General features: G+C 62.6%; 1 protein-coding gene across 1 annotated transcript; it reads left to right on the top strand.

Annotated features, from left to right (window-relative positions):
* Positions 1-9,928: 9,928 nt before the first annotated feature.
* CHLRE_07g333605v5 (uncharacterized protein) lies at positions 9,929-13,408 on the top strand. Its single transcript, XM_043064228.1, has 3 exons — positions 9,929-10,250; positions 10,554-11,274; positions 12,572-13,408. Exons 1-2 carry the CDS (start codon positions 9,960-9,962, stop codon positions 10,599-10,601), a joined length of 339 nt encoding a protein of 112 aa, XP_042922796.1. The 5' UTR covers positions 9,929-9,959; the 3' UTR covers positions 10,602-11,274; positions 12,572-13,408.
* The last annotated feature ends 575 nt before the right edge of the window (positions 13,409-13,983 follow it).

Here is a 13,983-nt window from a genome sequence, read left to right as displayed (position 1 = left end):
CGCTGATGCCTGCAACTGTGTGTGGCCGCGTGCACGGGAAAGTGGTAAATACAACGCATGTGTGTGCGGAGCTGAACAAAGGAGCCGCCGCGGGTATACGGGAAAGCAACTGGGCGCCGGCTTGTATCGCTTGCTGCAGGGGCTGCCGTGTGACAGGCTGCTGTCATTGGCCGCTTGAAAACGCGCCTGTCATCAGCAGCTTGCCCTCGGCGCGCGGGATTTGCGTGCTGTGCGCAATGACTGCATGGCTGCGAGGCGGCCCTAGCTAGTTATTAGTGTGCTGCTGCAATGGGTTGAGCGGGCGTGGCAGCACGGAAGCATGCTGACAGGTGACCCACGGGCGGTGCGGCTGCCGCCAAGATCTGCGGGTTACAACTAACTGCACGTACATCGGCTGTACAAGCTCGCGACCAACGCGGAACAGCAAACTGCCGCAGCACCGGTAGGCATGTGAAGGCCGTGCAAACAAAGCAGCGGCATTAAACGGGCCACCGCCGGCCGCGTGCAACCCTTCCTCGGAGTTACAAACGTGGGCTCCAAGGTTTGCGTGCATTTTTCACACATGTCCCGCGCCAATATCATGAGCCATGTCATGAGCAATACTGATCACGTGTATCACCAGCGGATACGCTCGCGGGTGCATGGCGAGAGCACCACCAGCGGTGGTGCCAGTGATCATTGACAGCGCGGCGGCGGGAACACGGCAATGCCGGGCGCCGCGCTGCGCGCGCGTCAGCGCAACTCGCGCCTGCCTGAAGCCAACCCCGGCACCGGCACGCCGAGGGCGCGCGCGCGGCTGGAGCAGCGCTGCCGCGCGCGGCTGGAGCAGCACTGCCGCGCGCGCGGGAGCCCGCGCCTGGATCGCGCGGCGCCCGTGCTTGGGTCGCGGCGGTTGGGCGGGTTCTCGCGCTGGCGCGCACGCCGCGCGCGGTTTCGCGGGGTTATAGGTGCGCGGGGTTGCGGGCTTTCAGAATTGCGCGCCGGGCGCGCGAACGAGGGCGCAGCGCGGCGTCTATGGCGCCGAAAGCCAAAAAATCTAGCGAGACCCTTAAAAGCGGGGGCAATAATAATACAAGGCCTCTAGACCCGCATGCCCCCGCCCGCCCCCGTGGGTGGCCACATGAAAGAGCAGGAGGGCGGGGAAGCATTTGAGGCGGGCGTAACAAAGGTATTCCCGCAGGGGGGCCAGCCCCCCTGCACCCCCCGGAAATGGACAGGGGGGCGGCGCCCCCCTGTCGACCCCCCTGGAACGCGGCGCGAAGTGCAGCATTATCATTGTTGGGATGATCATTACCACCGATCCCTCGGGCCCCGGGTTCTCTCTTTGACAGGGGGGCGGCGCCCCCCTGTCGGACCCCCCAGGGATTGAGGGGCAGGTGCAGCATGGCGGAAGTATGGTCCCAGGCAAGCTACATGCAGGCCGACATTGGGGCGACGTGTGGAAAGGCAGGACTGGAAGGGGTGAAAGCTCTGCCGTGCACATGGAAATCGCTTGTGGCACGTGCGGTCCTGCAGCATCGTGTGGCAAGGTATGTGAACGGGTGGGTTATGAAGCAAACCTTGTAGCGGCAGTAACGAAGTCAACTATGCAGGCATACGTTAGGAACTTCTAATTATGGCACGAGAGCTGTATGCGCCAGCAGCATTACTGGAACTGTTCGCGCCGTTAAAAGTATGCCAGGAGGGTTAGGTAGCGTGTTGTACACTTTGAACTCTGCAGGTGTAGGAAACGGCCCAGGCTCCACTGCACAGTAGTGGCGCGCCGTGCAGCCTGGTTGCGCTTGCAATAAGCCTCAACTGCAGCGGGACAAACAAGAGGCAGGGGAGCAAGCGCGTTAAACCATGCGGCCCACAAAGTACCTTTGTGCACGCATGAACCCAGCTGAATAATACCCCGGCCACGCACGCGCACGTTGGACTACTGACAGCCGACGGTCAGGAAACAAACCCACAGCGTCAGCGCGGCGCCTGCAGGCATGCACCAGCGCGGGTTAAGAACGTCCATATCACGTGCGAGCAGCACGCCAGCACCGCACTGGTGCATGGATGGCTGCCCTGCAAACACGCCGAGCAGGATATGGCGTGAGACCCAGCACCAGCAAGGGAACTCAGGCCACGCCTATCTACAAGCAGGCAGCAAACAACAGCTTACCTGAAACGCCACGCCGCGCCTGCGCTGATGCCTGCAACTGTGTGTGGCCGCGTGCACGGGAAAGCGGTAAATACAACGTATGTGTGTGCGGAGCTGAACAAAGGAGCCGCCGCGGGTAAACGGGAAAGCAACTGGGCGCCGGCTTGTATCGCTTGCTGCAGGGGCTGCCGTGTGACAGGCTGCTGTCATTGGCCGCTTGAAAACGCGCCTGTCATCAGCAGCTTGCCCTCGGCGCGCGGGATTTGCGTGCTGTGCGCAATGACAGCATGGCTGCGAGGCGGCCCTAGCTAGTTTTTTAGTGTGCTGCTGCCATGGGTTCAGCGGGCGTGGCAGCACGGAGGCATGCTGACAGGTGACCCACGGGCGGTGCGGCTGCCGCCAAGATCCGCGGGTTACAACTAACTGCACGTACATCGGCTGTACAAGCTCGCGACCAACGCGGAACAGCAAACTGCCGCAGCACCGGTAGGCATGTGAAGGCCGTGCAAACAAAGCAGCGGCATGAAATGGGCCACCGCCGGCCGCGTGCAACCCCTCCTCGGAGTTACAAAACGTGGGCGCCAACGTTTCGGTGCGTTTTTCCAACGTTTGCCGTGCCAATATCATGAGCCATGTAATGAGCAATACTGTTCACGTGTATCACCAGCGGATACACTGGTGGGTGCATGGCAAGAGCACCACCAGCGGTGGTGCCAGTGATCATCGACGGCGCGGCGGCGGAATCACGGCTATCCCGGGCACCGCGCTGCACGCGCGTCAGCGCGGCTCACGCCTGCCTAAAGCCAACCCCGGCACCGGCACGCCGAGGGCGCGCGCGCGGCTGGAGCAGCGCTGCCGCGCGCGGCTGGAGCAGCACTGCCGCGCGCGCGGGAGCCCGCGCCTGGATCGCGCGGCGCCTGTGCTTGGGTCGCGGCGGTTGGGCGGGTTCTTGCGCTGGCGCGCGCGCCGCGCGCGGTTTCGCGGGGTTATAGGTGCGCGGGGTTGAGGGCTTTCAGACTTGCGCGCCGGGCGCGCGAACGAGGGCGCGGCGCGGCGTCTATGGCGCCGTAACCCAAAACGTGTAGCGAGACCCTTAAGAGCGGGGGCAATAACAAGGCCTCTAGACCCGCATGCCCCCGCCCGCCCCCGAGGGTGGCCACATGAAAGAGCCGGAGTGCGGGGAAGCATTTGAGGCGGGCGTAACAAAGGTATTCCCGCAGGGGGGCCAGCCCTCCTGCACCCCCCGGAAATGGACAGGGGGGCGGCGCCCCCCTGTCGACCCCCCTGGAACGTGGCGCGAAGTGCAGCATTATCATTGTTGGGATGATCATTACTACCGATCCCTCGGGCCCCGGGTTCTCTCTTTGACAGGGGGGCGGCGCCCCCCTGTCGGACCCCCCAGGGATTGAGGGGCAGGTGGAGCATGGCGGAAGTATGGTCCCAGGCAAGCTACATGCAGGCCGACATTGGGGCGACGTGTGGAAAAGCAGGACTGGAAGGGGTGAAAGCTCTGCCGTGCACATGGAAATCGCTTGTGGCACGTGCGGTCCTGCAGCATCGTGTGGCAAGGTATGTGAACGGGTGGGTTATGAAGCAAACCTTGTAGCGGCAGCAACGAAGTCAACTATGAAGGCATACGTTAGGAACTTCTAATTATGGCACGCGAGCTGTATGCGCCAGCAGCGTTACTGGAACTGTTCGCGCCGTTAAAAGTATGCCAGGAGGGTTAGCTAGCGTGTTGTACACTTTGAACTCTGCAACACCAGGTGTAGGAAACGGCCCAGGCTCCACTGCACAGTAGTGGCGCGCCGCGCAGCCTGGTTGCGCTTGCAATAAGCCTCAACTGCAGCGGGACAAACAACAGGCAGGGGAGCAAGCGCGTTAAACCATGCGGCCCACAAAGTACCTTTGTGCACGCATGAACCCAGCTGAATAATACCCCGGCCACGCACGCGCACGTTGGACTACTGACAGCCGACGGTCAGGAAACAAACCCACAGCGTCAGCGCGGCGCCTGCAGGCATGCACCAGCGCGGGTTAAGAACGTTCATATAACGTGCGAGCCAGCACCGCACTGGTGCATGGATGGCTGCCCTGCAAACACGCCGAGCAGGATATGGAGTGAGACCCAGCACCAGCAAGGGAACTCAGGCCACGCCTATCTACAAGCAGGCAGCAAACAACAGCTTACCTGAAACGCCACGCCGCGCCTGCGCTGATGCCTGCAACTGTGTGTGGCCGCGTGCACGGGAAAGCGGTAAATACAACGTATGTGTGTGCGGAGCTGAACAAAGGAGCCGCCGCGGGTAAACGGGAAAGCAACTGGGCGCCGGCTTGTATCGCTTGCTGCAGGGGCTGCCGTGTGACAGGCTGCTGTCATTGGCCGCTTGAAAACGCGCCTGTCATCAGCAGCTTGCCCTCGGCGCGCGGGATTTGCGTGCTGTGCGCAATGACAGCATGGCTGCGAGGCGGCCCTAGCTAGTTTTTTAGTGTGCTGCTGCCATGGGTTCAGCGGGCGTGGCAGCACGGAGGCATGCTGACAGGTGACCCACGGGCGGTGCGGCTGCCGCCAAGATCCGCGGGTTACAACTAACTGCACGTACATCGGCTGTACAAGCTCGCGACCAACGCGGAACAGCAAACTGCCGCAGCACCGGTAGGCATGTGAAGGCCGTGCAAACAAAGCAGCGGCATGAAATGGGCCACCGCCGGCCGCGTGCAACCCCTCCTCGGAGTTACAAAACGTGGGCGCCAACGTTTCGGTGCGTTTTTCCAACGTTTGCCGTGCCAATATCATGAGCCATGTAATGAGCAATACTGTTCACGTGTATCACCAGCGGATACACTGGTGGGTGCATGGCAAGAGCACCACCAGCGGTGGTGCCAGTGATCATCGACGGCGCGGCGGCGGAATCACGGCTATCCCGGGCACCGCGCTGCACGCGCGTCAGCGCGGCTCACGCCTGCCTAAAGCCAACCCCGGCACCGGCACGCCGAGGGCGCGCGCGCGGCTGGAGCAGCGCTGCCGCGCGCGGCTGGAGCAGCACTGCCGCGCGCGCGGGAGCCCGCGCCTGGATCGCGCGGCGCCTGTGCTTGGGTCGCGGCGGTTGGGCGGGTTCTTGCGCTGCCGCGCGCGCCGCGCGCGGTTTCGCGGGGTTATAGGTGCGCGGGGTTGAGGGCTTTCAGACTTGCGCGCCGGGCGCGCGAACGAGGGCGCGGCGCGGCGTCTATGGCGCCGTAACCCAAAACGTGTAGCGAGACCCTTAAGAGCGGGGGCAATAACAAGGCCTCTAGACCCGCATGCCCCCGCCCGCCCCCGAGGGTGGCCACATGAAAGAGCCGGAGTGCGGGGAAGCATTTGAGGCGGGCGTAACAAAGGTATTCCCGCAGGGGGGCCAGCCCCCCTGCACCCCCCGGAAATGGACAGGGGGGCGGCGCCCCCCTGTCGACCCCCCTGGAACGTGGCGCGAAGTGCAGCATTATCATTGTTGGGATGATCATTACTACCGATCCCTCGGGCCCCGGGTTCTCTCTTTGACAGGGGGGCGGCGCCCCCCTGTCGGACCCCCCAGGGATTGAGGGGCAGGTGGAGCATGGCGGAAGTATGGTCCCAGGCAAGCTACATGCAGGCCGACATTGGGGCGACGTGTGGAAAAGCAGGACTGGAAGGGGTGAAAGCTCTGCCGTGCACATGGAAATCGCTTGTGGCACGTTCGGTCCTGCAGCATCGTGTGGCAAGGTATGTGAACGGGTGGGTTATGAAGCAAACCTTGTAGCGGCAGCAACGAAGTCAACTATGAAGGCATACGTTAGGAACTTCTAATTATGGCACGAGAGCTGTATGCGCCAGCAGCGTTACTGGAACTGTTCGCGCCGTTATAAGTATGCCAGGAGGGTTAGCTAGCGTGTTGTACACTTTGAACTCTGCAACACCAGGTGTAGGAAACGGCCCAGGCTCCACTGCACAGTAGTGGCGCGCCGCGCAGCCTGGTTGCGCTTGCAATAAGCCTCAACTGCAGCGGGACAAACAACAGGCAGGGGAGCAAGCGCGTTAAACCATGCGGCCCACAAAGTACCTTTGTGCACGCATGAACCCAGCTGAATAATACCCCGGCCACGCATGCGCACGTTGGACTACTGACAGCCGACGGTCAGGAAACAAACCCACAGCGTCAGCGCGGCGCCTGCAGGCATGCACCAGCGCGGGTTAAGAACGTCCATATCACGCGCGAGCAGCACGCCAGCACCGCACTGGTGCATAACTGCCTGCAAACACGCCGAGCAGGATATGGAGTGAGCCCAGCACCAGCAAGGGAACTCAGCCACGCAAACAAGCAGGCAGCAAACAACAGCTCACCTGAAACGCCACGCCGCGCCTGTGCTAATGCCTGCAACTGTGTGTGGCCGCGTGCACGGGAAAGCGGTAAATACAACGTATGTGTGTGCGGAGCTGAACAACGGAGCCGCCGCGGGTAAACGGGAAAGCAACCGGGCGCCGGCTTGTATCGCTTGCTGCAGGGGCTGCCGTGTGACAGGCTGCTGTCATTGGCCGCTTGAAAACGCACCTGTCATCAGCAGCTTGCCCTCGGCGCGCGGGATTTGCGTGCTGTGCGCAATTGCTGCATGGCTGCGAGGCGGCCCTAGCAAGTTATTAGTGTGCTGCTGCAATGGGTTGAGTGGGCGTGGCAGCACGGAAGCATGCTGACAGGTGACCCACGGGCGGTGCGGCTGCCGCCAAGATCCGCGGGTTACAACTGCACGTACATCGGCCGTACATGCACACGATCAACGCGGACCCGCAAACTGCCGCAGCACCGGTAGGCATGTGAAGGCCGTGCAAACAAAGCAGCAGCATTAAACGGGCCACCGCCGGCCGCGTGCAACCCTTCCTCGGAGTTACAAACGTGGACTCCCAGGTTTGCGTGCATTTTTCCAACATGTCCCGCGCCAATATCATGAGCCATGTCATGAGCAATACTGTTCACGTGTATCACCAGCGGATACGCTCGCGGGTGCATGGCGAGAGCACCACCAGCGGTGGTGCCAGTGATCATTGACAGCGCGGCGGCGGGAACACGGCAATGCCAGGCGCCGCGCTGCGCGCGCGGCAGCGCGGCTTGCGCCTGCCTAAAGCCAACCCCGGCACCGGTGCGCCGAGGGCGCGCGCGCGGCCGGAGCAGCACTGCCGCGCGCGCGGGAGCCCGCGCCTGGATCACGCGGCGCCCGTGCTTGGGTCGCGGCGGTTGGGCGGGTTCTCGCGCTGCCGCGCACGCCGCGCGCGGTTTCACGGGGTTATAGGTGCGCGGGGTTGCGGGCTTTCAGAATTGCGCGCCGGGCGCGCGAACGAGGGCGCAGCGCGGCGTCTATGGCGCCGAAAGCCAAAAAATCTAGCGAGACCCTTAAAAGCGGGGGCAAATAATACAAGGCCTCTAGACCCGCATGCCCCCGCCCGCCCCTGAGGGTGGCCACAAGGAAGAGTTGGAGTGCGGGGGAGCATTTGAGGAGGGCGTAACAGAGGTATTCTCGCAGGGGGGCCAGCCCCCCTGCACCCCCCGGAAATGGACAAGGCCTCTAGACCCGCATGCCCCCGCCCGCCCCCGAGGGTGGCCACATGAAAGAGCCGGAGTGCGGGGAAGCATTTGAGGCGGGCGTAACAAAGGTATTCCCGCAGGGGGGCCAGCCCCCCTGCACCCCCCGGAAATGGACAGGGGGGCGGCGCCCCCCTGTCGACCCCCCTGGAACGCGGCGCGAAGTGCAGCATTATCATTGTTGGGATGATCATTACTACCGATCCCTCGGGCCCCGGGTTCTCTTTTTGACAGGGGGGCGGCGCCCCCCTGTCGGACCCCCCTGGGATTGAGGGGCAGGTGGAGCACGGCGAGAGTATGGTCCTAGGCAAGCAAGGTACATGCAGGCCGACATTGGGGCGACGTGTGGAAAGGCAGGACTTGAAGGGGTGAAAGCTCTGCCGTGCACTTGGAAATAGTTTGTGGCACGGGCGGTCATGCAGCATCGTGTGGCAAGGTGTGTGAACGGGTGGGTTATTGACTCCTTACTGCCGTGTAGCGTTACAAACCGCCACGGCCCCAAACGACAATCCCAATCTCTCAAACCGACAATAGCCTCCACTCATGCCTCAAGCGGCCTAGCAACTCATTCGTGGCCCTCAGCGGCCTCCTACCTCCGGCCTCGCAGCTCCCGATAACCCCACCAAGTCCGCCGTGCCCGCCCCAGCCCGCCCGTGTTGAGGTTGCACTAGTGGCCGAAAGTGCTGCCAGTACTGGGTGTGTCGCATGTATGAAGTGCCTGATAGCAGCAGAGTCCAGACAACCACGCACGCCGCAGCGCCCACGGGTGCCACCACATTAATCCGCGGCGGCACCAGGGGGGGCGGGTGGGTTGTCACCGTCCCGGCAGAGGGACGATCCGAAATACAGTACAGAAGCACAACGGCAGATAAGGCGCCGTGTGCTCCTGACGCGTACAAGACCCAGCTCGGTTCGGCCCCATGCACAGGCACGTACCCGAGCGTCCTGCGCCGTGCGTGACTCTAACGCAACACGGCAGTTACGTCGCAATAACTAGACTTATCTCCACTGCGCTGCGATAAGTCAGCGCTTATTAAGCAAACCTTGTAGCGGCAGCAACGAAGTCAACTATGAAGGCATGCGTTAGGAACTTGTAATTATGGCACGAGAACCGTATGCGCCATCAGCGTTGCTGGAACTGTTCGCGCCATTAAAGTATGCCAGGAGGGTTAGCTGGCGTGTTGTACACTTTGAACTCTGCAACACCAGGTGTAGGAAACGGCCCAGGCTCCACTGCACAGTAGTGGCGCGCCGCGCAGCCTGGTTGCGCTTGCAATAAGCCTCAACTGCAGCGGGACAAACAACAGGCAGGGGAGCAAGCGCGTTAAACCATGCGGCCCACAAAGTACCTTTGTGCACGCATGAACCCAGCTGAATAATACCCCGGCCACGCACGCGCACGTTGGACTACTGACAGCCGACGGTCAGGAAACAAACCCACAGCGTCAGCGCGGCGCCTGCAGGCATGCACCAGCGCGGGTTAAGAACGTCCATATCACGTGCGAGCAGCACGCCAGCACCGCACTGGTGCATGGATGGCTGCCCTGCAAACACGCCGAGCAGGATATGGAGTGAGACCCAGCACCAGCAAGGGAACTCAGGCCACGCAAACAAGCAGGCAGCAAACAACAGCTTACCTGAAACGCCACGCCGCGCCTGCGCTGATGCCTGCAACTGTGTGTGGCCGCGTGCACGGGAAAGCGGTAAATACAATGTATGTGTGTGCGGAGCTGAACAAAGGAGCCGCCGCGGGTAAACGGGAAAGCAACCGGGCGCCGGCTTGTATCGCTTGCTGCAGGGGCTGCCGTGTGACAGGCTGCTGTCATTGGCCGCTTGAAAACGCGCCTGTCATCAGCAGCTTGCCCTCGGCGCGCGGGATTTGCGTGCTGTGCGCAATGACTGCATGGCTGCGAGGCGGCCCTAGCTAGTTATTTGTGTGCTGCTGCAATGGGTTGAGTGGGCGTGGCAGCACGGAAGCATGCTGACAGGTGACCCACGGGCGGTGCGGCTGCCGCCAAGATCCGCGGGTTACGACTAACTGCACGTACATCGGCTGTACAAGCTCGCGACCAACGCGGACCCGCAAACTGCCGCAGCACCGGTAGGAATGTGAAGGCCGTGCAAACAAAGCAGCGGCATGAAATGGGCCACCGCCGGCCGCGTGCAACCCTTCCTCGGAGTTACAAAACGTGGGCTCCAACGTTTCGGTGCGTTTTTCCAACGTTTGCCGCGCCAATATCATGAGCCATGTAATGAGCAATACTGTTCACGTGTATCACCAGCGGATACACTCGCGGGTGCATGGCAAGAGCACCACCAGCAGTGGTGCCAGTGATCATCGACGGCGCGGCGGCGGAATCACGGCTATCCCGGGTGCCACGCTGCGCGCGCGGCAGCGCGGCTTGCGCCTGCCTAAAGCCAACCCCGGCACCGGCGCGCCAAGGGCGCGCGCGCGGCCGGAGCAGCGCTGCCACGCGCGCGGGCGCCGGCGCCCGGATCGCACGGCGCCCGCGCTTGGGTCGCGGCGGCGGGCGGGTTCTCGCGCTGCCGCGCGCGCCGCGCGCGGTTGCGCGGGGTTATAGGTGCGCGGGGCTGCGGGCTTTCAGACTTGCGCGCCGGGCGCGCGAACGAGGGCGCGGCGCGGCGTCTATGGCGCCGTAACCCAAAATGTGTAGCGAGACCCTTAAGAGCGGGGGCAACAATAATAATAGCGGCGCCCCCCTGTCGACCCCCCTGGTATGCAGCGCAAAGGAACTGTGATGATGAGGGGGGTGGGTGTGGCGGGTAGGAATTATTACCCGCCCCCCTCACGGCCCGTCGCTTCTCTTTGACAGGGGGGCGGCGCCCCCCTGTCGGACCCCCCGGGGTGGAACGGTGGCTAGGAAAGGGGTGAGAGGGGAGCCTAATACATGCACCGGCATGCGGAACGTTCGGGTGGGAGGAAGGCGAGGACGCAGGCTGGAACTGCATTGCTGGCGGGATGGTTGCAAACAATTGTTGCACGGACATGGAACTGGACTCCACCCGCACGTGCTGTGTGGCACAGTTATAGCATGCGTGGAGCGCATATTGCTTGCTTGGATGCAGCTGGGTTGTGCCTCTGTTGCGCTGCGAGGGGTTGCACTGGAGCCAGGCGCACTAAGCAGGGGCACCTGTTCACAAATGATAGCATCATGCATTCACGCTGGCTTGTGCATAGAGTGAGCACCCGTGTTAGAAAGTGGGAGGGCGTGTAACTGCTGGTTTTGCTTGGCTGTTGAGCCGACTGCACAACCACACTTGCACATGACAGCGCGCATGGTGCACGAGGCAGCTGCATATTATTGTAATGGTTTTCATTATCATACAATTTAAGCACGGACATAAGAACAGTGCATGGGAGCTGGCCGAGGAACTGCACCCAACTTGGCGGTTGGGCAGTCAATTGGCTGGCAGCAGTTGCGCACACGTGGCCTTTCACTGGTGCATGTCTGCCGCTGTTCATTTGCAGTCCCACACCAAGAATAACATAACAAACACAGGCGCAGTGCATCGCATAGGACCGGCGCCGGCGAGGTAACTGCAGCACACTCACGCCGCATGCAGCAGTTGGTGGGCGTTTGTGGAACTGAAGTGAACCAATGCGGCGGCAGTTGGGCATATGTGGGTTTTCATGCGCGTGCGCCTGCCACTCGCACTGCATGCACATTTTGGCTGCGATGCTGCAGGCGCAGCCCAGCTGGATCAGTCGCGGCAGCCTAGCGCGGCTGGGCAGCAGGCGGGGCAAGGCGACCGCTGCCCCGAGCGGTTTCCGGCCGGTTTTGCAACGGCGCGCGGCTAGTAATGGTGCAGCAAGTATATAAGCAATGTATAAAATGTATAAACATGTAATGATACGCTAGCCAACATGTTTGGACACGTCACAGCTGATGCCACCACCAGCGATAAGCACTAGCGCTCATCATGGGGGCGGCCGGCACAAACACTGGCCTGGCAGCTAGCTTGGCGCGAGGCGGCGGCCGCCGGTGGCGCCCATTTGTAGGGGGCGGCAGCGCGCGGCTCCCGCAGCCCGGCGGGCGCGGGATGGCCGCGCGCCGCGCGAGCTGGCGCCGCGCGGAGCCGGCGCCCGGATCCGGGGAGCCAGCGGCTGGATCGCGGCGGTTGGGCGGGCTCTCGCGCTGGGTCGCGCGGCGCGCGCGCGGGGCAGCGCCAGGGCCTAGAAGAGCGTGCTGGCTTTCGGGCGGCCCGGCCAGGCGCGCAACCAGGCGCGCGGCGGCGGCGCCATCCGAAAGTAACCCAAAAAATCTAACGGGGCATATAAGAGCGGGGGCAAAAAATCTAACGGGGCATATAAGAGCGGGGGCAAATAATAATAATAAAGAGGCCCTTAGATCCACATGCCCCCGCGCGCCCCCAAGGGGAGGCGGTGGGATGAGGGGCGGGGGAGAAGGAGGAGAAGGGAGCAACTAAGGAAGCATCTCATTTTTTCCCCCGCAGGGGGGCCAGCCCCCCTGCACCCCCCGGAAATGGACAGGGGGGCGGCGCCCCCCTGTCGACCCCCCTGGTATGCAGCGCAAAGGAACTGTGATGATGAGGGGGGTGGGTGTGGCGGGTAGGGATTATTACCCGCCCCCCTCGCGGCCCGTCGCTTCTCTTTGACAGGGGGGCGGCGCCCCCCTGTCGGACCCCCCGAGGTGAAATGGTGGCTAGGGTATGGGTGAGAGGGGAGCCTAATACATGCACCGGCATGCGGAACGTTTGGGTGGGAGGAAGGCGAGGACGCAGGCTAGAACTGCATTGCTGGCGGGATGGTTGCAAACAATTGTTGCACGGACATGAACTGGACTCCACCCGCACGTGCTGTGTGGCACAGTTATAGCATGCGTGGAGCGCATATTGCTTGCTTGGATGCAGCTGGGTTGTGCCTCTGTTGCACTGCAAGGGGTTGCACTGGAGGCAGGTGCACTAAGCAGGGGCACCTGTTCACAAATGATAGCATCATGCATTCGCGTTGGCTTGTGCATAAAGGGAGCACCCGTGATAGAAAGTGGGAGGGCGTGTAACTGCTGGTTTTGCTCGGCTGTTGAGCCGACTGCACAACCACACTTGCACATGACAGCGCGCATGGTGCACGAGGCAGCTGCATATTATTGTAATGGTTTTCATGATTATACAATTTAAGCACCGACATAAGAACAGTGCATAGGAGCTGGCCAAGTAACTGCACGCAACTGGGCGGTTGGGCAGTTAGTTGGCCGGCAGCAGTTGCGCACATGTGGCCTTTCACTGGTGCATGTCTGCCGGTGTTCATTTGCAGTCCCACACCAAGAATAACATAACAAACACAGGCGCAGTGCATCGCATAGGACCCGGCGCCGGCGAGGTGACTGCAACACACTAACGCCGCATGCAGCAGTTGGTGGGCGTTTGTGGAACTAAAGTGGGCCGATGCGGCGGCAGTTGGGCATATGTGGGTTTTCATTCGCGCGCGCCTGCCACTCGCACTGCATGCACATTTTGGCTGCGATGCTGCAGGCGCAGCCCAGCTGGATCAGTCGCGGCAGCATAGCGCGGCTGGGCAGCAGGCGGGGCAAGGCGACCGCTGCCCCGAGCGGTTTCCGGCTGGTTTTGCAACGGCGCGCGGCTAGTAATGGTGCAGCAAGTATATAAGCAATGTATAAAATGTATAAACATGTAATGATACGCTAGCCAACATGTTTGGACACGTCACAGCTGATGCCACCACCAGCGATAAGCACTAGCGCTCATCATGGGGGCGGCCGGCACAAACACTGGCCTGGCAGCTAGCTTGGCGCGCGGTGGCGGCCGCCGGTGGCGCCCATTTGTAGGGGGCGGCAGCGCGCGGCTCCCGCAGCCCGGCGGGCGCGGGATGGCCGCGCGCCGCGCGAGCTGGCGCCGCGCGGAGCCGGCGCCCGGATCCGGGGAGCCAGCGGCTGGATCGCGGCGGTTGGGCGGGCTCTCGCGCTGGGTCGCGCGGCGCGCGCGCGGGGCAGCGCCAGGGCCTAGAAGAGCGTGCTGGCTTTCGGGCGGCCCGGCCAGGCGCGCAACCAGGCGCGCGGCGGCGGCGCCATCCGAAAGTAACCCAAAAAATCTAACGGGGCATATAAGAGCGGGGGCAAAAAATCTAACGGGGCATATAAGAGCGGGGGCAAATAATAATAATAAAGAGGCCCTTAGATCCACATGCCCCCGCGCGCCCCCAAGGGGAGGCGGTGGGATGAGGGGCGGGGGAGAAGGAGGAGAAGGGAGCAACTAAGGAAGCAT

This window comes from Chlamydomonas reinhardtii, chromosome 7, assembly GCF_000002595.2.
Source record: "Chlamydomonas reinhardtii strain CC-503 cw92 mt+ chromosome 7, whole genome shotgun sequence".
Classification (NCBI taxonomy): Eukaryota; Viridiplantae; Chlorophyta; class Chlorophyceae; order Chlamydomonadales; family Chlamydomonadaceae; genus Chlamydomonas; species Chlamydomonas reinhardtii.
Note: the sequence above shows the minus strand (reverse complement) of the source record. Positions and strands in the feature narration are given on the sequence as shown.

Excerpts from the sequence above, each read along its gene's own strand:
- CHLRE_07g333605v5 (XM_043064228.1), top strand. The coding sequence starts at position 9,960 with ATGAGCCATGTAATGAGCAATACTGTTCACGTGTATCACCAGCGGATA. Across the intron at positions 10,251-10,553 it reads CGCTTGGGTCGCGGCGGCGG|GGGGGCGGCGCCCCCCTGTC; the intron begins GCGGGTTCTCGC and ends TCTCTTTGACAG.